The sequence below is a fragment of the Caloenas nicobarica genome, chromosome 1 (assembly GCF_036013445.1).
Source record: "Caloenas nicobarica isolate bCalNic1 chromosome 1, bCalNic1.hap1, whole genome shotgun sequence".
Classification (NCBI taxonomy): domain Eukaryota; kingdom Metazoa; phylum Chordata; class Aves; order Columbiformes; family Columbidae; genus Caloenas; species Caloenas nicobarica.
The window spans coordinates 88540223-88566520 of NC_088245.1; the positions used below are offsets into that span (position 1 = coordinate 88540223).

Sequence of the window (26298 nt, forward strand, 5' to 3'; positions counted from 1 at the left end):
AGAAATGGAGAACGTGTAACTTTTTCACTCAGATATGCATGAAACCCATGCCGAGGAAGCTGATAAGACTCTTGAATGGAAACGGTGCAGTTTAATTGAGGTTTTATTAGCCAGTGCCAGGTAGTTTAAATGTGACTAGCTGGTTGCCCAACGCATGCCAAATTTTTACGTTTATATCTTCTAGAGCAAAATATTCATGTATTTCTAATAAGCTAATACATGCATAAACTTTCTCATGTGAATTTTTCAAATATATCAGTAGTGTGAAACCAATGAATATTTCATTAGATCCTAAGATGCTTTAGTCAACAGTAACTAGATTTCTGATGTCCGTTGTCCAGGAAAGCAGTTTTGGAAAACTTTAGTAAAAGATAAAGATAGTATCACTTAAGAATTCTGTTTGCAAATCTTTCCCTGCTGATGTTAGAAAACCACCATAGTATTTATTATCTTATATCTAAGCAGCAGCATTTAAACACATAATTGCTAATTTGTAAAATGTAAATAGGGAAAGTTGTAGTCAACCAGATAATATCCGTCTTATCTGCATTTAACTGATGTAGCTGAAGTATTTTTCTGTGTTTATTTTTCTGCGCATTTGTAGACTGGAGATTGTAGCTGAATAATATGATCAAATAGGGATTGTAATGCTTTTCAGTGTAACTCTAACTTAGGAACTACCAGTAGGATAGTTTTTCTAGGTTGTCTCATCCATCCAGATCAGTTTATATGACGGAATAGTTTCTTGCCATCTCTTTTACTAGTGTTTTACTTGTCCCTGTGTTTAGTATTAAAAAACCCCTGACCTTTATTTTTTATCTCAGAACTGTCCAGAGCCTCTAGGAAAAGGGACGTCTAGAGACTTGGGTGTCCTCTGGGCTTTTTCCTTGAAGTCAAGATAATGCTGATACACTGCATTAGAAACTTTTTACAAGCTCAATCTCTGAACCTCCAGACAGAGAGAATAAGAATAGTAAGGCTTGTGTAGCCATCATCTTTAGATCAGATGCAACTGTTACACCACCTAGTTTCATGCATCATCTGAAATTGGACAGCCTTTCTTGCCTTCCTACCATTCTTTCAAATTGTCAACAAAAGCATATATTTCAGGGACCTATCCAGTGTAATTTTCTTTTGTAAAAGTATTTGTAGAAGTCTCACGCGTGATGTTACTGGTTAAAGAAAATGTCAGCCCTAGTCTGCATGTTTTGAAAACTAAGGGAGTTTCAGAAAATCTCTTTACAAAGGCATTTTTCTTTTAGCGTAGAAACACCTGGTTTGATTTTTGGAAACCTCTAGAGAGAAGAGAGGCCAGGATCAGAACCAGGTTGCAGGAGTAGGCAGTCATAAACATTGATAAATGTTGACTCTCTTAAGTTTACTGAATTGGTAATGTTTTTTGGGGTTGTTTGTTTGTTTGTTTTGATATGGTGTGTGTTTGTTTCTGAAAAAAGGAACATTTCATGAAGCATTTATTGGCTTATGAAATTAGTAAATTGGCAAGTTTACGGATGAAGTACAAGTTTACGGATGAAGTACTATCTCTGTTATCCTGTTCCTGAGAGACTAGAATTCTCATAGCCCAGGAGGACTCTGCAGCAGCAGTTGCACCAACAGAAGTAACTGCTCCTGGATTTCCACCAGGGTGAATTTGGCAGTGTTTTAAAATTGTGAAGACTGTTAGAATTAAGGAATTAAGCCAAGTTTTCTTTCTCTCTGGTTGTGTAGATCTTCTGCGTTTGACAGCTGCATGCCTTACAAAAGTGTAGTAGCTTAAAACGCTAAGGTTTAAATTAGTATCATTGGACACCAAAGCTAATGCACAAGATGAATGGCATCACCCTTAGATCACTCCTACTTTCAAAAAGGGCAAGAAGGAGGACGCAGGGAACTACAGGCCGGTCAGCCTTACCTCAGTCTCTGGGAAGGTGATGGAGCAGCTCATTTTGGAAAACTATTCCCTGGCCCATGAATGACAAGGTGATTGAGAGTAGCTGGCATCTCATAGCCATTTTAAGTTGACACCATAGTTTGGATTCAAGTTGATTCCTGTTTTTAAACTCTGATCTTAAACTGCTGAGATGGGTTTAGATTTTTCATTTCCATATTAATTTTTTTTCTGTCATAGAGAAAGTAATAAAAAGTCACAGAGCATCCCTTTGCAGGATAGGTCTTCTCTTGTTTAAAGACTTTCAGTCTTTTAGAAATGCTAAGTGTTATTCATCAAGTACTTTGGTAATCATTACAGCTCACCCAAGACAGCAAAAGCTGTGGCATTGTCTTTACAGTATCTGCAAATATTCTTTCCTTGAACATTTGCTGTGACTTCAGAGACCTATAATGCTGAAGTGGTGCTGTTGTATTTATGTCGTTCTACATCGTTTCACCACTATAGGTGGTGTAGTTTGTAGCTGCCTTGCTAAATCTCACATGAATATGGATTTACATACTCCAGCACCAATTCTAGAGGTGACATACCTTTCAATCTTCACTCACAAACATCTGTAAAATATAGCTGAAGTGCTCTCCCCCTCTCAATTCATACCATGACAGCTGAAATGTTACCAGAATCTTATTGCATCTCCCTCATCTCACAAGATGCCTTTGTCATTAAATCACTGGAATTTATTAGAAGCAAATATGTAAAGGGGGAGTAATTTCTTCATTTCTTGGTAACAGGATGACCCTCACTTGCAAAGGGACATGCCACAGGAACACCGTAAACCAGGAGGTCCCAGTCTTCAAGGGGGAAAGTGTGTTGGAACTTAGAGCTATTCATCTGGCATGCAGACATCTTACTATGCAGGAAGGCTTATATTTAAATAGGCAACAAAGCAGCAGTGCTTATTAAGCTAGTTATCTTTTTTTTTCCCTTTGGTGACAACGCTGTTTATTTTGATTTTCAGCAGTAAGCGATACCACGAGCCTGTATGTCTGCTCATGCGGAAAGTCCTATCTGACAAGCTGAGCTTTAAAATGGGTGGTTAACCACAAAAGGGCAGCAAAGAGTTCACTACTGCACATTGAACTTTGAAGATAGAAAGATAACTATTCTAGATTGGGCCAAGAAATAGCAAATATTTTGCTCAAGGGTCTAACTATAGTATTGCTGTCAGATGCTCGGTGTTTTTATCTGCATTCAGTATTAGATCTGCCTCATCTTCATGCTTAGTGTTCAAAGGAAACGTGTGAGATTTGGTAGCGATTATGAGAGTACTACACTTTTGTGAACTTGTGCAGTATATGTTTTGCTTGGTGTTTTTTCCAACGATCAAAAGTTATCAAACCCACAGAACCAGCCACATTGTATGACTGTGGATACTCACTAGTTAATAAATATCAGATTAAGCAGAAGTCTGGTGTTTATTACTGTTTAAGAAGAATGACTCAAAGACTGGTCTATGCACATAAATGAAAGAGATTCTTTATTTGTATAAAACGTCTATAATCCTCCTCAGAGTTAGGAACAGAGGCCATTTGAGGCTGTTTGCCATTCATAGTGCTGGAAGGGAACATCTAACAGTGGTATTAGCATAACATGGTCTTCTAAGAGTTGCAGCCATGCATCTCGACAGTCACTGGATACGTTAAGGAGGCTTTTGAAGTATCATTGTAATCTTCAAGGCCTTTTCTGCTGGATATTTTTGCTTTACTTGGATTAATAGACTTGGGTGCAAGCTTCCATGTTGTTGGGTGGGTGGCAGGTTCGATATGTTAAGCATCAATTTAGTGGATGCAAATGATTCAGGCCCTCACAGCTGGTCTGCTGTATATGCTAGTTTGTAGATACTGATCAATGTTTTCATTTTAATGAGGGATCCACTTATCCGATTTGGGGGTTACATTTTGCTATTTCTGCTGCTTTTTCGCGCTTTCCCCTTCTAGCTGTAAATAGCTTGATTTGTATTTCATAGGGAGAAAAAAAATCCTTTCGTTGTTTTACAGCATTTGCAAAAATAAGCATTAACCTACCAAAGACCATGTAAAATTTATGGATTTAGTGTATTAGGTTTTTGCCATGTAAAATGGAAATACTTCTCCAAGTCTATGGTGGCTTCTGAAACTTTTCTGAAAAAAATGTCCATATTTTGAGAATGGACAGAACAGCTACCCTGGGCTTAATACACGTTTACCTAGAAAAGTATTTTTGCATCTTCAAATTAGGATGCCTTGCTAGAGCTGTTATGGGGTCTTTAAGAAGACTCTGATCAGTTACCTCCACATCTTAATGCCACTACACGCTAAATTCTGTAATTAATGCAAGTGTGAATGCACATTTGAAAAAATATCATGTTATCTTGCAGGAACAGCACTTTGAGAGCTGTTGTCTTTTCGGTTTCTGTCACTCCCTCTCTGTTCTAGCATCCTGTACTTTGGAGCTTGTGCTAGGAAAGAAACTTGAGGGCAGGTGGTCTCCGTGATTTACATACCAGTTACAAAGGTGCTGTGTGGATCTACAGAGTAGGTACAAGGCCCCAAGAGAGACAAAACACTTTCCTCTTGCATGTATGGAATGTGCACTAGACATTTGATTAGTTGGCAAGATGGCTGGAAGGGTGGTGAGGAAGCTGTGTAGCTCTCAGTTATTCTTCTGTTCTCTGGCGGAGTCAAATCATGTCAGTCATTGTAGTTGCAGAAGTTGTACAGGGCGTTTTTAAAAGCTGTAGTGATGACTCTGCAGCAATCACAGTCATGTTTCGTTATGAATTATCCTTCTCACCAACTTTTTCCTAATAACTAACGTACTTTCTTGTGCTCCATTTTGGTGTTATTTTGTGTTCTCCATGTCCATGGAAAAAAATCATTTCCTCTTCCTTGTGTTAGCCTTTTATGTACTCAAAAGTCATCTTATCCTCTCTTGAACATCTTTTATCTGGACTAAATACCTCAATTCTTTTACTGTTTCCTAACGAGCTTGTTTTCAAGGCATCCATTCTCTTTTTTTTTTTTTTTTTTCCTTCTCTGTTCTTCTTGCCTATATGTTTCTTGAAATGCATTACCTGTCAGCAGGGAACTGCCGAGTCTGAAAGAGAATCTATGAGTTCAACCTCTTTTAAAAAAATGAAAATACTTTATGATAAGTAACCATGTTGTCTGATGCCACCACTTTATTTAAAAGCTTGAGCCTCATGCATTTGCTGTTGTTCTTATGGTAAGTCTGAAACTTATTTTAATAAGCCACTTATGAGCTCAGCAGAGCACTCTCTTCACATCTGTAGGCTCCCATAAAGGCATCTTATTCACTACTGCTTGCTACACTTCTTTCTTTTCTCTGCATCTCTTGTTGTTGTTTTTCTCTGATGAAAACCTATGCAGCTGTCTCTCAGTTCTCACTCCAGTCTGCATAGGTAAGCACTGTACCAAGCACTAGGTGTTTGGGGTTTTTTTAAATACAGAAGCAGTGGTGAAATGGGACTGAGATGGCAGTAATAGAAAGTAAAGGCATGTCTTTGGCCAATTTTTTAAATGTTTCTTTGGATTCAGTCTTGGATGAGAGAGAGAGAGAGAGGTGGAGTGTTACCTTCTGATGCTAATTAGCAGCACATAGTCCTCAACCCAGCCAAGGTGACAGGAGGGCACCTCTAACCACAGCAAGTTCTTGCAGGTACTGCTGGCCTTGTTGTCCGAACTTGCAGCTACTGCTGCTGCCCCGATACTCAGGGTTGTTCACGTGCTAAAGTGGCCAACATAGTGATTGCCTTGACTTAACTGTCCTGATTTAAATTCATGCACATTTAGATCAGCTTTATACACCTTTGCTTTATACACTCTTACTAAAAACTGCATCTACTCCTATAGTTTGTTCCCCAAATCATTGTAGTACATTTCAAATTGATTAAAAGATGGATAGAGGTACATAGTTAGCCATGAAGAATATTCTTCCAGTGAGGATGTTTCTAGACATGTTCTTGCATTGAATATTCTTACCCTAATGTTTCAATGTCTTTTATTAATGAATTAGACAGTAACATAGCACTGTCAGAGGGTGCAGGATCCAAAAGCTGAAGCTAAACAAATTTATGCCACGTCTTCCCCAACTATGTACCATTTAACCAGAAGTCATCGTTCTGTTCTGGATTAGGTACTGAAGCTTGTTTGTGCTGCCGAGGAACACCCTTTTGATGACTCCCTGTAGATAGTCCTGTCTGGTCTTGATCTGTCTACTACTCAAAAATCAGCATGAATTTTTGACACATTTATATATTCAAATTGGGTAGTTTATATGTAACTGGGCCAAGACAGAGCTTTTAGTTCTCTTCAGAGGGTTTTTTTTTCCCCATTTACCATAGACTCCACCTGTATTATACCTTACTTATACTATGCCTTCCTATTTTGACTTGGTCCTTTATTCAAGATCAGAGTATTATCTGAACTTTACTGCTAAATTTCTGCATATTTTCTCAAAGACTGTCTCTTGTCAGTATCTTTGGTAAAAAACATTCAAGCTGTATTGCCTCTGTTACTTCATAATTCTATCAAATCATATTCTGAGGTATCTTTCAGTTTAGGTTTATCCCATCTTACAATTCATTTAGAGTACCTCTGTAAAAGTTCTTTTTTCTGGCTTATTTCTTTCAGATCCGCTTCCATCTCTCCATACTCCACTGCATTAAATACAATTAGATGTTATCTTTAATATTCTGGTTTATTTCATGTTTCACTAGTCATCTCCTCAAATATTAAGATACCGATCTTCTCCCACCTTCATGTGAAAAATGAGGATGCTCTTGATTGCTTACTTTTCAGCCTTGGTTCTCTCTCCAGTGAGCATCTCTTCTGTTTTCCTCCTATAGACTTTACAAAAGGGAGAAATCCTTTTTCAAAATCCAGCAGAGCTGCCTTGTGGTCCTTCTTAAAGCTCTTATTCTGAAACTTATTCTTCTTGATTAGAGAATATTGGTCAGGTAGTTGATAATGTTTCTGTAGCAGGTCCGTGTTGCATAAGTTGTTTTGGGGCATGGTAGCTCTTTTTGTTAAATGTTTATTCATCAGTTTGAAGCACTGCACAATATTATCTCCAAATTAAGCAGATACTTTTGCAGAAATGTAGTGAATACTAACAATGAGTTGCTTAAAATGTATTCTAGCAGCTAACTGGTTAAAACAGTTTTATGTCATGGGGATCTACTAAATATGCCTTCTTGGAAAAGATGCTTCCAATAGGATTAGAAGGAACTTTCTCCCATTTGCTCCATTAATTAATAAACACTAGGCTCTGAATAAAGCTATTACAGATTTATGTTCCAGAAGCAAGTAGAACACTAGAAATGAAAGAGATTTGTTCTGTCAGTAATTTCTATGAGTAATCAGACTTGAGAGAAAGATTAAGCCTATAATTATTTTTTTCATGCATTATCAATGAAGGAAAAGCTACAGGAAACTGCGTATGTATGGTTTTGAATAGACAATGTTCATAAAATAGGAACTTGGTCTGCTCTCTCTCTATATATATATCTTGTTAAAGAGAGATTGGAAGTTTGTAAAAGTTAAAATACTTGTATGGGGGCTGGGGGAATATCTTTTTTTTTTAGCTACAAAATATAAAGTATGATTTAAAGACTGCTTTAGGAAGCAGTTGAAATACCTGATGCTGATGGAGGGAGGTAGGAGGAGAATTTATGTTCCTCTTTAATAGGAACCTGAGCACTATTGCTGGAGAACATGGAAGGAAAGGAATTAAAATGACGAGTTTTCTTTTCATGTTCAAATCTTACTGGAATTTATAAAGGGAAAAAGTAAAAAATAAATGATAAGTTAATATAATTTTTACAATGTAAAGATTTTCTGATACAAAGAGGTGGGTGTGGCAAGGAAGTTTCAGTCTTTATAGTTCTTGGAGATAAACCAGACTTTGTAATTATTTGCAATTGATCCTACTATCTTAGGTTTTCAAGATCAAAGCCGTGCAGCTGGCAGGAAAACTTCTTCCAGCCTTCAACACACCTACGGGTATACCATGGGCAATGGTGAATCTGAAAAGGTAATGAATTTTCTTTTGTGGGGAAGTGTGTTCTTCCCCCTCTCTCCAACTTAAAATTAGTAATGGCATATGTCAGTTTTTCTTAGTAGTGTAACTGTAGAAGATGCAGACAAATTGGCATTCCTGGCACTTTAGAATAATTTTAAGAGTTCAGAGCATTCTGCCTCATTAACTGCAATAAATTGTGACTGAGATTTATTTTTTCTTCCATGATTCTGCAATAGGAATTCAACATGCCATTGAAACATACCCAGTGTATTATGCCATGTTTTACCCTAGAGCTTAATCATTGGTTCTGTAGTCATTAAAGAACCAATTAAAAACCAAAATTGTTTACAGGCCATGGTTGAACTTACTGGGTTTTATATACTGTTTGAGCTGTATATTACCTTTAGAAGACTCATGATGTTTGAGAAGATGATGGGACCCTGAAGCTATTAATTCATTTTGCAGTTCAGCTTAGGTATAAAGGCTAGTGTGCTGAAGTCCACTATGGTCCGTGGAGATGGAGAGGCTGCTTTAGATGGCTGTTCACGTCAGACACTGAGCTTAAATAATCTGCAGTGCCCTGTGGAAGAGAATTGCCTTGTCTAATTTATCTTGTGTTGCTTGTTCAATGCTGGGTTTTCCCTCAGATTTCGAGAAAGCGTTTTTGATGCAAGACATTTTAAAAAAATGTATTATGTTCTTAAACAGGAGCTGAATTAGAATGCACGTTTAGATTGTGTGTACACTTAAGCAATGCAGGACAATAAATAGCAGAGAGTTTTTAAATTGTTTTCCTTTTAGGAGAGAGATTTGTTGTGCTTTGTTAGACTGTGAAGAGGTTTAGGGCTGCTTTGAGAGCATTAGCCTTACTTGCCTTTTTGTGATCAGGAAATGATCCTCACTTCACTGTCATTCCTTGGGTGACGACTGTGGAGCTGTGGTTTGCCCTTCTGTCAGCACAGGACCTCACCACCCTTGCCTGGTTTTCTCTGCTTTGTGTATCCTGCACTTTCCCCATTTTTTGGACCTCTGTAGAATTAATATTGTTGGGTTAAATTTCCCTATGTGCTTTCTGCAGGGCATTATGGTTTACTCAGTCTTGCATTCTTCCTGCAGTTTCATACAGCTTGAAATTCCTCTGTGCAGAAGTTTGGGTTTTTTTTATTTTTGCTTTGTTCAGCCCAGACCTGCCCCACGATTCCAGTATGTTTGAATGGCCCAGGTGGCTGTACTCCTCAGGCAGCACAGGCATCTGGTTCACTGGCTCAGGCAACACAGATGGTGAGATTTAAGAAGCTGGAAGCAGTAGCTGCATGGATATGTATCGGTAAAACACGTAGGTCAGGCATCAGAGCCCAGTCAGGAAAGCAGGACCAGGGAGGAGGAGGACTTGCAGTAGGCGGGGGGGAAAGGATTGCAGCACCAGAGGTTTCCTGCATGCTGGTGTTGTTTATGTGTTTACTCTGTCAGTCTCTTGGTCATGCACAGAACCAGGCAGCATCACAGCAGAGAATAGTGGCTGGCATGCTGGGGGCAGTGACAATAGCAGGCATATATGAGAACACTTATCATGAGGCTGACATGCAATAAGAGAGGAGACCTGAAAGCAGTATTTGGAAAATGATCGACTTGTACTTTACTAGCTTTTGTATTCTTAATGAAGCACTTAATTTTCTCTTTTTATGAGAGCTGTACCAAAAAAGCCCTGAGATAAGCTATGATTTTTGTCTCTCCATGCTCTATAAACAGTGGTTGCTGTATTTTAAAAGGTGTCATTCTCTCTCAGGTCAGAGCTACAAATACCACACCATTACCAACATTTTTCCCTTACATTTCCTCTTTATAATTTAAAAAATAAGTAAGACGACATTCCTGATTGATTGTAGTTTTACTCATAACTGAGATCTTATGACAGGAAGTAGAAGTAATCTCCAGGAAAATGTAGTTAACTTCAGAAATTAAAAGACCCAATCTTGAAAGGTGGTGAAAACTTCCAAATTAGATTAAAACAGAAGGAGTTAAGGAGTTATAAATTAGCAAGATGGTGTCTCTTAGAGTGAAAAAGATACAAGATGCATGATACTTTCTGTTGATTCTTTATATGAATCTGAGGAACTCATAATATTCTGCTTCCAATGAAAATACTGTTTTCCTATGTAGATACAGATAGGTCCCAGTCCCATCCTGCTAGATTATCTAACACTGACTTGAAGCGCATCCCACACGAGTAAAGGGAACACAGCAGATGTTTGGCAGAACAGGAAAGTGAATGTTGCCACCTTCGGAAGTCTGCTAGTCGTGTCTCATAATTGCTTTTGATTTGTGATTTTAGGAACATACAATGAATAAAGAGCAAACAAGATTGGGCCCAGTGTTAAGTCACTGTATTTCTGTGACATCAAGATGTTATATCTTTTGCTCACAGGAATTTTTGTTGATGAGGTTATGGTATCTTTTTTCCAAAAAGATCTAACCAATGAAACAACTGAACAATGAAACCACAACTCCTGTAATCTTAAGTATGGGTTGATATTTTGCCATTACTTGTTTAATTTGCCGTGGTTGTTGTTACTAGTGCTGTGCACAGTAATTCTGAATTTTTTGTTGTTTTCTCACTTCTTTTATGCCTATTTGTTGGAATTCAGCGGTGTGGGTCGAAACTGGGGCTGGGCTTCTGCTGGCAGCAGCATCCTTGCTGAGTTTGGTACTCTGCACATGGAATTTGTCCACCTCAGCTATTTGACAGGGGACCCTGTATACTACAACAAGGTGGGTCTCAAATTCAGTCGTCTTATCATAGAAGTGTCTTCTATACTGTTTCATCATAAATTGCATTAAAGGGGAAGTACTTTTTATATTGAATTCTATTTGTATTCCTGGTAGCAGGTGATTTTTTTCATACTTGTATTTCTGTTACCAAATGGGTGACTTTTTCAAGTGGAAATTTATGTCAACACAAGTTTTCTTATTTGTTTCAGCATACATTTAAAATCATAACTTTTAAACATGCTTAGATGAGCAGTCCTTTAAAAACAAAAATGTACTAATCTGCAGGAAGCCCTCAAGAAATCTTCTGGGTTCAGTTTAAGAAAAGTTATAACTGAACAAAAAACACAAACCAAAACAAGAAAAATATTGGATTTAATTATGTGCAGCGAGCAGATCAGTGTTGTTAATGGTGATCCTGATTCTTGATTTAATTTAGGTCATGCACATTCGGAAGTTACTTCAAAAAATGGATCGTCCTAATGGACTTTATCCAAATTATTTGAATCCAAGAACAGGCCGGTGGGGTCAGCGTAAGTATTTTTATTAAAACTCTACTTCCTACTTTGTTGTTGAGTTGGAGATCAGAAAAAATATTCTCTAAGTTATGAACAACATTGCTTGAAAATATGCAGTGAAAAAGGATTACTTTTGAGATCCCCTGAAACCAAATTTTGCCTGTCGCTCTCTCTGAAGTCACACAGCTTGATTTTTTTTTTTTATGGTACTTTCTGAAAGCAGCTTCCTACCAAACCTGATGCCTATCCTTTTATCAGTTAAAAAAAATTTCAATAATAAAGAATGAGACTGAAAATAGTTACCTCATTTTAATTTTGTTCCTGGTTTTGTTCTGCAAACCATCTGGTACATAGATTACTATAATGTAACAGAAGTAATGCATGTTTGTGGTGGTTAAATTTGGGCTCCTTCACTTGATGTTAGGGACCGATATATATAAACACCATTCTTCTGCTTAAAGGCATGTGAAATGGCATGATGAACCCTCCCTATAGATCCAGCTGGTATCAGCGTATCTCATTTAAAAAAAAAAAAGGCTTTGGAATGAAAAGAAAAATCAGATTTTGTTGCTGACCGTGTAAATGAAGAGGTGAAACACTAAGACAGAGACACAAACATGATCCCTTTTCTTGAAGTGGTTCTTCCGAGAAAGGTTGAGTGGTTTTGTGCTTTCGTAGTGGATGTGATAAAAGAGGATCTTTTTCTTCAAGGTTTCTGTTCCTGTTTCTTTTATGAATGCAAGTTTATTAAGGAAAAAACAAGCAAGATGATCTATTTCTGTCCTATTTGCCATCACTGACGGGTTTCGGATTTCAGTGGTTGGCTGTACATATCCAGCAGAAGACATTCTGGCTTGCAACCTAGAATTTGGTTCTGACTTTGAGTCTGATATATAAGAGAAATGAATGCTACTGTCATTGCAGTGACTGTGAAAAGAGTTGTATAATAGCATCATTAAGGCCAAAATTCTCTCCAAGGCGTCAGTATCTTTGAGTGAATAGTGACTCCCTCTCAGATGGAAACACGGATTCATAAGATACATCTTCAGACAAATTTAGGTTTAACGAATGCATTCAGAAAAAAGAAAGCAAATACAAGTATTCACCTATTACTTATTCAAAATACAATTTTACATCGTTCTGAAATAATTTTTTTCTGTTGTTTCTTTCTATTCCAAACCAATTGTCCTGCTACTTTTATCAAAAGTAATCTAATGTGGCACATCACTGGGATTCTTTAGGGGCTTTTTGTCAGTTGTATTAATGATGCTCAGAATTAGTAGCTCTTGGGAAGAAAATAGTCCTGGTTACTGAGAATAAACATACAGTGAAAAGTTTAACTTTTACAGAAGTTCAGAGCTCAAACATACTATTTAAATAAATTTTGAAAGAGAATATATTTGGGGCTAAAGTTTAGGTTTACAGGCTGATGCTTAAGTTCCTATGATAAAAAGAAATAAAACTTTATAGAGGGGTGTTGAGCAAATAAGCTTCCAAGTGCAGATACAGATGTTCTGGTAGTGTTTCTAAGATTTCCCCAATGCAACAAGCATTTGTAAACTAATCTTGAAAAGTTTTGTGGGGACAAGATAGCAAGAAATCATAATTCTGTTTTTCCTTCTACAGACCAGGATGGAATAATAGAACCTGACTTTGTTGATAGATCACTCTTAAGTGAATCTATTTGCAGAAATTTAAGAAGTTACAGTAACAGTACACATGCAATGAAATACTGGACATATCAGCTGGAACAGCTGAGGCTTAGACAGGAATTTTTTTTTTTGCTTTGTCCTGCACAGATTGCATCCTGCATCACAGAAGTTGTTTGACTAAGGGTGATGCCTTCATGCACTACATCTCCGTTCACTAGAGGACTCATGTCAAGAGTCCACGATGCTGTTACTGACTTGAGTCACATTGTTGGTATTAAGGGCAGGCAAGGCTTTTATGTCCTCCTCAGAAGGTAATTTCAAAGAGCGTTGTGTTTGGCTTGTTATGTACTTTAGTACTGGAAGGACTGAGACAATGGAAAGAACACCAAAGCATAACTTCTTTCAGCTTCTCAGAAAGCTGCCCTTTCCGTCTTTGCTGTGACCTTTAGATTGATGCATCTTATCTTGTACAAAGCACTTTCTCTAGACGTTCTACAGATAGTTCAGATAGTTTCTAAGAATTATTTCAGAACTCTTTTATTTACCTAGATACATGTAACTCTACTCTGACCTTTCTGAGTTTGTATTTTTTTTCCTTCCCATTACATGTTTTGGTTTTTTTGTGTAGGTTTTTTGTTTGTTTGGTTGGGTTTGGGGGTTTGATTGTTTGGGGTTTTTGTGTGTGTGTGTTTTGTGTGTGCATTTTTGGTTTTGTTTTTGTTGTTGTTTTTTTTGTTTGTGTTTTTGTTTGTTTGGTTTTGGGTTTTGTCTTGGGGGGGGCGGTATTTTTTTTTTCCTCCCTCCTCAGAATTTTTTGGCTGAATTCTAGTTAGGTTTTATGTTAATCTGTTCCAACTAGGTCATTAGGGGTGTAAAATAGGTATAATAAATCTATATAAATACATACATAAATACACTGTTGAAGGAATATGGGATTTAGCTGCAATATAGCATCATTCTAGTGGTGGCTTTATTTTCTATTTCTATACCCATCATTCTCGCAGTGTGTATATTTTAGTGGTGAGTAACTTTATTCAAAGTAATAAAAATATCAGTGGTGTGCACATAAGTCAGACTAGTTAATGTTATTACTTCCAGCTCATTATCCAGAGAGTATTAAACAAAATATATAATGGAAGAATTCATTTAGGTCAAGTTTTCTCGCTAGTTATGTTTTGTCTTTACCTTTTCATTTATTTTTTAAAAGAAATGGAAGCAAGAAGATACACCTCTGTGGTGTTTTTCTGTTTAATTATGTTCTAGCAGGCTGATAGGTAAACTTGAATACTTACAGACAATTCTTATTGCAAGACAGATTTGTGAAAGAAAGAGGGAAGCCTCAAACATTTTCTGTGGCTTTGGTGTGACTCCATAGGACTGTAAGCTGGATGTATCTCTACTTGCAACAAGAATTTTGTGGAAAATTCTTTGTACCTTCTACCTTGATACAATATTTTGATACCTTCTCAGAGGTATTTGCACAAGGAGCCTAGGCCCATCCTCATTTGTGTTTTTGACCAGAAAACCCCCAAGGATTGCATCTACTTTATTTGACTTGGAATCCGAAGTATTAAATGTTAGTGTGAGCAACTAATGTGCCTTTGAAATACCCCATTTAGAAATATTTTCTTCGTTTTTCCTCTTGGCTCCAGAGTTGTGTGCAGCGATATATGCGGCCATTTAAGTAACTTCTTAGTGCACGTCAGGTCTCACAACATACTGCCTTTCTCTTCTTGAATCTCAGATTTTGCAGAATCTAAATGTCATGTTGTCCATCAGAACTTTATATAAACTGGATATAATTCACAAATATGAAGCTTTTATCTCAGCTGCTAGTGTTAGGAAATAAGAGTAATAAAATTCAGTGATAGCTCTTATGGGAAAGGAAGGTGATATTGATCTGTTTACAGAGTCATTAAGCCAGCTGATTTTTAGCTACTCTTATTTTCTCATAAGTTTAATTCACTCATACTCACAGGTAGCAGGACATGTCCAAGTTGTCTGGACTCAAAGAAAAAGGGACGCTGCTATCTAGTCGTCTTCACATATCTAGGGTTCTTGAATGATGATGATGAGCTAGTTTTTGAGCAGATCTTTCAAGCCTTTTTAGGGATGAGCAATTGTTTGGGGTTTCTCTGTGCCTCAGAATATTTCTGTCTTTAGCCTCCATAGGTGTTAGGCCATACTACTGTGTCGTGTCTGTTTCTCCTCATTTAAATATATGCTTAAATATATGTATGTGGTCTGTTATCTTCATGAGTCAGAGGAAGGGTGTAATACGCTGCAACCTTGTCACCATCCTTCTGATGTTAGGGTGTGGGTCTGATGAGTCACTTCTGCTGTGGTTTGATTTATCAGAGTGCAAGCCTTTTGATCTCAATATAAACAGATTGTTCTGCAGTTCCACTGCTTGGGGAATGATGTTCTGAGGACAGTGCCCTGTGACGTACAGACCATCCTTTTCACTCATTGTTCCACTGCTTCTGCTGGTGCTTACAGAGACATACGTTTTCATTCAAACCAGTGAATGTTTCTGTTACAGATACCTAAAAAGGTATAATCAGTGAAGTAACTTACCAGTTAATTAGTAATCATGTTTTCATCAAGAAGAATGTGACTATGACTTCCAGGTTCTTAACAAGTTGGATGATGAGTAGAGTCATATAGTGTGACATAAATCTAATCTATAGCTATGTCTCTGTAATGTTTACATTTTTATGAATATAAATTTCCATGTGCATTTAATACATTCTACATAGACCTTGAAGAAGGGTTCTGGTGACAGATTACCTTCTTTCTCTTCGTGCCTGCCTCGTGAAGCAGCAGCAGGCAGAGTCAGGACCTGCAGCAGGCAGGGCTGCACAGGGACTGCCCTTCCATCCCATCATTGCTTTTCATTTGAATGCTGTAAAACCCAGTCCTAAAAACAGCCGGGTGAATGGCTTACTGGTCACTGCTAAATCTCCGTGCTTTTTAGTGGAAATGCTTCGTAATACAGGTGTACATGACTGGACCCTTACTGCTGTGTAGCGGGAAGGGAGTTCATTCTACCCAGGAGGAGGAAAATGATGTCATGGTTAGGCTAAATATTTATGTTTAAGCTTGTAATGTGCAGGTATTATTACAGCATGAGTGGCATGACAGACAGCTTTTTAATGGGTTCAGCTCAGGATTTATCGGTTCACTGGAGCTTTTGCTAGAAGGCAGAGCTGCAATGCCCACAGGAATGTTGACAGACTCAATTTTTGTTTAGGGACTAAGGTGATGGTCCAGTAAGAACAAGCAATTTACAGTACTTCTGCCTGGGGGTATCAGCTTCTGTAAGACTGAAAGGACAACAGCTGGCAAGAAGCGTATTCTAACCTCTCACATTAACCTGTAGTTAACTTTGTTAGCTTTTCATTTCACTTGGCGAGTGGTTGGTTTGATGTGACCATCAGAACTTTGAATTTAGATTATTTTCAAAAACAGTGACAGTGCTTTCTAGAGAATCCGGCTAAACAGATACAAGGGCTAGAATTCCGGTTGAGAGATACCAGAATTACGGAAATTAATTTGTACTGAAGATAAATTATTTTTTTTAAATGAAAATATTTTGAGGAAATTTAATTCTAATTTGCATTTGCAAACAGGTTAAGTGAGAATACCAACTAGAACAGCAATAATAAAATGCCAATCTGCATGTTATTGCCAAGTCAGGACATGCTGCTTGTGTTTGCACATTTCTGTAAATTATGCATTCTTCCTTTCTATTTTTCAATATTGAGAACAAATTACTGCATTTAATCTGGTTCCAACATCTCTTGCAAGTAATAATGTTACTGAGGGGAAACTTAAATCACTCTGGCTTCACATCTTACTTCCTACAATTGGGCTACCTATGGAGTTACCTGTGTTGGGTATGAAAGTTGTGTCAATTTAACTAAAATTGGGTTTTAGACTCTATGTGGCTTCCATATGCAAGAGAATAAGCAGAGATATCTATTTTGTGTTGGTCTTCTGTATTTATTACACCTTAGTGATATGTGAGCACATTAAAAAGTTGCTTTACAGTAAGTTACTATGTGGATTTATGGTGCATGAGCTGATCATTATTAGGGCTGTAATAGCAGATACTAAAAATTACCATTGCCAAATGCTGATGTGATGAACATTCAGGCTGCAGTCTGTTCTGTAGTGCTTTGTTCATGTCTCCTTTAGTCAGATTTGCAAGTGGACTAAGTTAAAAGCCCAATGAGAGGTACTCTGTCAGCACGTTTACAAGGATCACCAACAATGTGACATTGATTCATGTATGTGTATTTAGTGCACTAAATTAAAATCCTGTCTTTCATGCACGAAGTAATGACTGACTATCCTCTAAAGACACCTAAAAGAATTCATGTTGCTATTTAGCTGGCCTTGTTACCTACCCTGCCTTAGCACCTGTTGGTCATGTTCTCACTTTCTTGCGGTTCCCTGCATCTGTTACTACAGAATAAGTAGAGTCACAACCAGAGTGGCTGAATGGGAGAAGATGTATATCCTCTTTTTCCCTGTTGCTTGTGCTGGAGACTAGCCTTTGTATAAACCAAAGTAAATGCCTTTGTGGATGTGCATATTTCAGGTTCTTCAGCTAGTCTGCCATTTTGAACAATAAATGCTTACATTAAACCTAAATTTTTATACATGTCTGTACAGCTGGTTTTAGTCTAATGCTCTTGGGCTGAGCTAGGTAATTAACTGAGCAGCTTCATTTAAACTCTTGCAGGTAATACACAAACCATGAGTAATAACATGCTATCTATTTTCATTTGTGATAGGAGATTTTGTCAAATACACAGCACCTTCTGTCTATATTTATTTGTCAGTATCTAAAGGAAGATTGACAATAAATTTGATCTAAATGTTTGTAATGGACTTTGCTAAAGATGTTAAGAAAGCCACTACATCCAGCAGACTCCAAGACCTGAGGATACCTCCTCCCAGCTACTGAAGCCCAGCCTGGTACATTTTGAGACCCAGGAGGTCTCTCCATCCCAGTCTGATGGACTTGGCTGCTGCTGTTCCCACTTGCAGGCTTGGCCAGTGGTAAGGCTGAGGATATACCCTAGTGAGGTGCGCACATACACCAAGAGGCCACTAACGTGGCTGCATACACAGACTGGCACCCACAGCACTGCCTTTGTAGCACCCGCACATAGCACTGCCACAACTCACATAAAGCCTACGTACAGGTAGCCAGGTCTTGCTCTCCCTCCCAGTGTTCACTGTCAAATAGACGCATGCACTTGCACCCTCACACTCACAGATCCTTGAAATACCAGCAAAAGCTCTCAGTCTATCTAATATCCGTGCTTGAACCTGGACCCTTATTCAGCCATCAGCTCAGAGCTTGGGGCATCTCAGATGCAGGTCTCCTCCTCCTCATCGGCCCATCCAGCTGGAAAATGCTAATGAATTCCACATACTCACATGCCCTCAGGATTAAGTTCACTGGGAAAAACAAACACATGAGAGTCTTTCTACTTGCTGGCACATAAACCTAGGGCTCTGTGACCCCCTGCCTTTCTCCAGCCGCTGGCACCCAGACCTACTGGCCCCTATGACCTGCAGCCCCATTCCCCTTTTGCCGTCACTCTGACCTTGCAACACACACCCCAGTCCCTCCAGCACCCAGACCTCTCTCGCATGCCAATCATTCCAGATGCTGGCATCTCGACCTGCAGGCTGTCACCGATGGCCTCTTCTCCAGCTGCTGGTGTTTATGCCTTGCAGAACTCACACATGGGATAGTGAGTGGAGTTATATGCAAAAAAAATACAGACAAGGGTTTAATAAGAAGACTGTGCCAATAGGGTGCAGGGCTCAGACAAGTGTGGTGATCAGCAGCCTATGTACATGCTACCAGGCCTTGTTAACCTACCTCCTCTCCATTTTTCCCTTGCTTATTCTTCCGCAATCTACATTCATCCTTCCCTTTCCCTCCTTTTGGCTCCTCCCTTAAGTAGCCCATTGTAGTTTTTGTACAATCCTGCAAGTCACCTCATATCTCATAATGCTCATGACAACCACGTTACCCCCTTCTTCTCAGTGACAAAGTTGAGGTTGGCTCTCCGAGGCTGTGGCTGAGTAGTTCCTTTAGTGGCCAGTCACTCAGCAGCTGAAGAGTTCTGGTCTTATTGTCTGTTACCACTTGCTTGTGAGTATCTGTGTATTTAATTTACTAATTTCCTTGCCCTTTGTTCTTTCTTCCATACTGAATAGTCCTTCCATCAGCATGTCAGCTGAAGGCTACTGTCCTGTCAGTGTGAACTCTATCTAATATATAGGAGGAGTGGCTTTCTTGAATGCAAACTTGTAAAAGTTCTGCGAAGATTGATAAATAAATCACTATTTGGATTTCTATTATTGGGACTTTCATTGTTACAATTAAGTAAGAAACTCAGTCTTTACATCTGCCTCTGGGACATTAAAACCCTTGAAGACTGCAGGTTGAAGTGAATAATACTGAAGAATTAAGTAGTCTTTCAAAAGATTAAAGAAGTATTGCAGGTAAATATTTCAGATAAAAATATAATCACAGCATAAATTAATAGGTTGGTAGTCTAGGTATGGGTAGTGAGAAAGATGCTAGTGTTGGAAAATTCCTATCTTTGCCAGCTGAAGCTGCTGGTGTTCTCCTTTACCTGTGAAGGTACTTTGCATTTTCTTGCCCCCACCATTGTTTGTTTACTTACTGGATGCCTTGCTTAGTATAAGTAGTCTCTTTAAATTATATCTACTAATACGCCTACATGCTATAGACAAAGCTAAGAAACCACCGACGCCAAGAGTTGTGAAAAATCAGATTGTGAAATGTAATGTCAAGTTCTGGCAAAACATCCATAACCTAGGAGGAACTGAAGGGAATCAAGTGTCAAGTAGGCTTTTTTCCCCCTTTTGGCATAAGGAAAAGATTTTCTTAAATAGAAATGGTACAGGATTAAAATAATTAATTTTACTTATTGTAGAAATAGTACCCAACCAGACTTCATCTTTGCACATTTATTTGACTTAGCAAATAGATCTCTTTTTTGATCTGTGTTTGGAACACCAGTTATAGAACTGGAGATTTGTGATCTATGTGGTGATTGGTTTGAGGATTGATGAATGCATTTATTGTGGTGGTATTTTTTATTCCAAGTCTGCTTTCAGTTGAGTACATTGTGATTTCTAGACTTCCAGCAGTTGCAGATGAGGAGGTGGGGGTGGTTCTGCATTTAATTTTCTTTGCTATCGTGGCAGATGTCCTTAATTTTTCTCTCCAAAATATTCTGTCTTGTCCTGTATTTAGGAACATGCATATGTTTTGAATATAAAATAATCTATGTAATCTCTGATGGGGAATTCCCATTTCACTTTTGCTTTACAACCATGTACATATGCATTAACTGTGTTCCAGGAAAAGACTGCATTCAAATTTGATTATTCATTAGAAGCCAAGAACCAAGTTAGTCTCTTAAAACTTTGTTTTAATAAAATACAGCAGAGCTATGTGTTACAGATCATATGTTTTTATAAGTCTACAAGGTTAAGATGTTTTGCTAGTTTGTTGAGCAAGATGCTGAAAAAGCTAAACAAGCTTTGTTTAGTGTGTTAAAGATTCTACTGTTATTGGAAGGTTTAACATGTATATGAATCATGCATTTGAAAGGGAGTGTCTATAAATGGTCCTCAGTGTTTAGATGTGGTGTAACTGGGTTTTGAAAGTGCTTGCATACATTGCTGTGGAAAGAGAGAAATATTTTATTTTGCCATACTGCCAAACTGTCCTTTTAGACCATGATGTTGGTGGGGAGCATATCAATATCTAGAATTTGAAATCTGTCCTACGACATCTTTGAAACTTATTGTCGCCACTGTTAATTCAGTAAATTAGTCTGTATTAACAGAGTCTGACATGTCTTAGGGTACCATCTGATAGTCTTGAGAGTTGAAATTGTTTACTTTGAGGACAGCTAAATTGAAATTATTTGGGACTGAAAAGGTATACTTTGACACACGTTCTGTGAGTTTTTAAAGTTTGAGCTTCTGTAGAATCTCATTACTTCTTGAATTGATTTTGTACTAGGGTCTTTATCTACCTAAACTGTATTTTTGAACCATTCTTGATTTATTCATTTCCTGTCAAAGGGAAGCCTATTAAAGTCCAATTACAAACGTGTTACAGCTTTATTAGTTACTTGTTTTTATTTTTTCTTCTATATCACTTGTTGGAGGCTGCACACCGATGTGTTTATGTTGATGTTGTTCTGTAGAGCACTAATAGGTTCCAGATTACATGTAACAGTCCATTTCTTTTCATTCTGTCTTCAGTATGTGAGACTTCATGTTCTGATTTACATGTGGAGATGTACCTTCTGAGAGTCATGTAAGAAACACTTCCAGTTTGGTGACGCTGAGGGGAGAGGGTCTATAGTTTTGTTCAAGGAATGTTAAATGTATAATATTTTCCTGTTGAGTTCTTTCAATTGTGAAGTTCTGCCGGGAGATAGAGTGTTGTGTAACAGCAAGGTAAAACACTATCTCGTCTTGGAGATCTGTGTGAAGACGTAGCTGATCTTTGATTGCAGATCACACTGTGGGACTTTTTGGCTTGTATGGTCAAAAATGAGAGTGATGGTGTTCAATGAAGTACAAATGTAGGGTGTGGTAGTTCAGTTTCATAGAGCATGGACCGAGGCTTACAATCAGCACCTGCAGAGTGACCAGAACTTCAGCTGGCTGTGTGTGCAATTTCAGGCATCTGTCATAAGAGGAAATGTAAGAGATACATAGACACAAGTCTAAGAGAAAGAAACATGCAGAGTAGCCTGGATTTATTATTGCATGTGGTATAATCCATAAATACATCAAAAGGAGGGAGTGTTTTTTGTGGCTTCTTTAAATCTCTTTTGACTGTTGACATGTCTTGTGTATATATATACATATACATATATATATATATATAAAAGTATATAAACTGCTATGGTCTTGATACAACTTGAAAAGAAAGGATGAAGTTGTTGACAGTGGTTTTGCCAGCTAATATTGCATAGATGGATGTTGGGCTAGATTTAATCTAATAAAGGTTTTCTTTCCCCCATTTCTTGTTTTTAATCTGTAAGGGGAGAGTTGAGATCTTACACGAAAGGTAAATAAAGGTTGCAATGACATCAAGAGCTTGTTAATCTCCCTATGTAGAAACTCTTATTCAAAAGGGACTCTTCAGGTTTTGGGCACGTGCCTGCAGCAGTGTTGGTTGTAGCAGAAGGTGTTCCCACCCCTTAGCTTGTTTTTTTCACAGCCACCTTGTCAGGTTAAAAAAGTCACCAGAGGTAAATATGTACCTGACTTCCCATCAATGCATTGTAAATTCCAGCAGCTTAGTTAAAACTGCCACTGCAGAGGGAATTTATACTGACTCCAAACTTGGCAGAGGCGGGTGTGTTTCATTCGGCTGACTCTGTTGATGAGTGTAATAGTCTGGAAAAGACAACTTCCAGTGATAAAAGGCTATTTCCAGTAAAAACACCAATGCAAAGGTCTAATGTGTGCTTAATTTTTGCACATGGACTTGATGTTTTTAGTTGATTGATCGTTCATTTGTGAACATCTTCTGAGAGGTGACCTAAATCTTTCCAGAAATAAATAATAGCTGGAATGTTTTGAGGTTTCAGGGAAGTTTGGATACAAAAAGGAAAATATTTGTTGCAGCTGTGAATTCCTGAGTATGAAAAGAGAGCCTGTTGCAAGATATCAAATTAAGATACTTCTTTGACATTATAGAATCATGAACTATATTCAATTTGAAGATGTGTTTTGGTTCTAACAACATGTTACCTAAACAGATGTATTCTTTGGGCTAGTTTTACTTGTTGTTCTTTTTCAAATTATTTCTGTCCTTGCACGCACTTGAATTATGCAAGCTTGAGAACTGTAACATTTAGTTTGATAATCACTGCAGTTCTAAGAAGTCATTTTGCTTAATTAAACGAGAAACTGGTAGCATTTACAGTTAAGACTGCTCCACGCTTTCCATTAAGTGATTTTTGTTTTCAGTTTCTTGTAGCTGGCAAACTTCAGCTCTTCCGACTGGAATATTCTATCTGCCTCGAGCTGTTTTGTTGGGTTTTTTTAAACAGCTTTGACAAAAAATGCTTCAGCCATTTCTAAATGAAGCTTGAGGTGGAATGTGATTCTACCCAGGTTGAAGTTTGACTTTTTTTTAAGCGTACAGTTAAGAAACTCAAGAGCCATCATGTTTTGGGTATGAAATAATGTGGGAATTGTTTGTTTCAGGACTGCTCGAGGAGGAAACAATCCATATTTTTTCAAGCCTTTGAAAAATATTCACTTCTACTTTCTCCATATGAAGTATTTAGCTGCTACGTTCTCTAGAGTTGCGTGTGCTGAGCAGGCGTGATCACGCATCCCCAGGTTGGGAGGAGCTGAGCTGGTTTGTCCCTTGTTGCTTGAATCTGTTGTGGCATCAGGCAGTAGAATGGGAAGTGATGTCTGTTCAGCTGTCTCCTAACTTATAAATGCTTGGCTTTGCAACCTTAACTATTCTTTCAATGTAGTTCTCTTATGTGACAACCTGCATGTTTCCAGAAAAATTCTCATGCTGGTAATGCATTCCTTAGTGATAAATGATTCATAGCTGACTACAAATTGCACCTCCACCTCCATTTATCAGGGCTGCTTCTGCTGCAGTTAATTTACAAGTGTTTGCACTTTTAAGCTATCCACTATGGCTTATGGTTTCCTTAGGTTGAATTTCCACTGTGAATTGCAGCAGCTGCAATATCCAGGGCCTCAGCTGTCTGGATTAAAGGATTAGAAAGGGAGCTTGCACCTATTTAGAGCAGCTGAGGGGCACTAAGCCCAACTACATGAAGTAAAGATTGAACTGAAATTTAATCAGAGCCACTCTGAAGACAAACAGGAAAGTAATTCTTTAAAAGTTTCCTATACAGAGAAAGTGGGCTCCTGCAGTGTAAAGGAAGTTGGTACCCAGAACAACTAATGGTGTTGGGGTGTTCGGATTTCGTAATGAAAGTTAAAATGAATCACTTCACTACGCCCTCCTAGTCACTATCTTTTCCACTCTTGAACTCCTTTCCTGACGTATTACAGTAGCACTTTGTCAAAGGTAGTGCTAGTGATCCTTAAGGAAAATCCACCTCCCTTTTGACTACTTGCAAACTAGTTCCATGCTACTCTTATTTTGGTTGAAATGAATCGGTAGTTTGTTCATCTTGGTGTTTCCAGTCTATTGGCTATAGCACTGTAGGCAGGTTTAAGTTAGTTTTACTTTAGAGTCATAACTAACAATTCCAGTTCCAAGACTTGAGTTTCCTTTCTATATTGCCAAATTTCTAAGTCTTGGTTATTCGCTAGCTGTCTGTACTTAAAAACACTAATCAGTATTATAGTTACAAATTTGTGAATTAAAATACTGTCAGCATAGGTGATCCTCATCTCCTGCTCATGCTTATGTACTGCTAGAATGCTACCTCACTGCACAGGTCTCCAGCATGGCAGCTTCTGTGTGCTGAACACACTTCTGCTTAGCATTTTATTTCATCTTTTTTATTCTGTGTGCTGTAAATGATGCATAAGCTTTATGAATGCAAAGGAAGGACAGGAGGACATGCCCTGGGGTCAGGAAGGGGCAGCAGCTCACTGCCCATCTGCTCATGGGGAACACCAAGGCTCACCCTGAGGTGTTGTGACTGCAGCATCAGTTCTGGTGTGATGTGCTGCTTTTAAAACAATGTCTGGCTTCTTTCTTTATTCCTGCTCATTGCCAAGAAATGACAATTGAACAATTAAGGCACAAAGAAGAGAGGGTTTAGCAGAACATGAATTGTTTTTAATTTGCCTCATTAAGCTGCTTAAAGCCATCTGCTTAAAAATAATTTACGCATCTTAAGTTTGCTCTAGAGAGCAGGTAGGCCTTCATTAGAGCAGGTTTTGTTATTAATGTTATTTTTATAGGGCTTTCAGTTGTTGTGGAAAATACTTTATTGCTCACTGAACCAAACTTTCTTTCTAAACATAAGGAGGTGGCACATGTTTGGAACTTGCAGTCTGCTGCCATAGCCGTGTTCTTGGGAACCACTGCGTTTCATTTAGAAACTTGCTTGTACGGCCATTAGGTAGATGGATGAACAGCCAGATTCATCACAGTGCCTCAGCTGTAACTGAGGAGGGGGAACCCTGCTGACCACACCGTGAAGAGCTAGCTGAGAAAAGACAAGTTTATTTGTCTCCCTGGATTTGTAAAGAAATTATTTCAGTTGCCGAGAACAAATCACAAGAGAGCCACAGACTCTCCCTCCTGTCTCAAGCTGAGATTCATTGTCATTGCAGTTAGATGGCCTGTGCTCTGACCTACTCTGTGTTCCGGGGTTTGCTTGAAATCATTGTCCTGGTTCTTGTCAGAGGAGACTGTTTCCGCAGTGAGCTAATGGGTTGCTGGTGGGAATAAAATCATTTGGAATGAAACAAGGTTTAGAAATGTTAGATACTGATGGTGTGAGAATTTAAAAGAAGGTCCTCCACTCAGTCTGTGGGAAAGAGGTGGATAGGATTTCTGGAATATTATCTGAGACACAATATTCGACTAAATATAGATTTTCTTTTATCCATAAATTAAAAATTCATTGAAATATTGCTATGAAATTGGGTTTTTCTTTTCCAATTGTTTGTTGTTAAAAATGCCAGTATTTAACAGGATGTAAACCTCTTGAAATATCTGAGAAAAAATGTTGCTGGAAACTGTAAATATCTTTGTTTTTCTGTTAAGAATTTATTTGGCTCTTTCTGGCAAGGAGAAAGCCTACAAACAGGCTGGCTGCACAGGTTTGCACACAATGTGCTTTCAAGTGTGTGACAAACTAGAAAAAAATGGAGTGTTTTTTGCATTGCTTTTGGTTGAAATATTTGAAGGTATTCTTTGCAACTGCAGCTATTATGTCTTTTAAAAGAAGACTTCCCAAGGAATGCTTGACTGTAATCCTTTCACGTTTGGCCAGTCATCTGGGTCTACATTTGAAAAAATGAGGAATGAAAAAATAGCTTAATTTGTCTCGATTGGAAGGAATGAATGTTCTAAAAATGTATACCTATCATTGAACAGAATGTGTGGCCTCTAACATATTTGATATGCCCTCCTACTTCTGTTCTCTTTGCTATATTTGTCTTTATCTGGAAAGAATTTTGCTTCAGGATTTCACTGTGAAATACTTCTTCACAGTAAAAAACCTTTAAATGACATAGAGCTAATTAAATAATTATTGTAGACCAAATAGATGAAAAACTAAATCCAATTTTCAATTGGGAAAATACTTGAAAATAGCTTAAACATAATACTTACCTTCATAGC

General features: G+C 38.1%; 1 protein-coding gene across 1 annotated transcript in view; it reads left to right on the forward strand.

The window, feature by feature from the left end:
* Positions 1-26298, forward strand: part of MAN1A2 (mannosidase alpha class 1A member 2) — a 150321-nt gene that overhangs the window by 85858 nt on the left and 38165 nt on the right. Inside the window, exons 6-8 of the mRNA XM_065634556.1 lie at positions 7887-7981; positions 10615-10738; positions 11175-11268. Coding sequence (XP_065490628.1) covers positions 7887-7981; positions 10615-10738; positions 11175-11268 — 313 coding nt within the window. The remainder of the gene's footprint in view (positions 1-7886; positions 7982-10614; positions 10739-11174; positions 11269-26298) is intronic.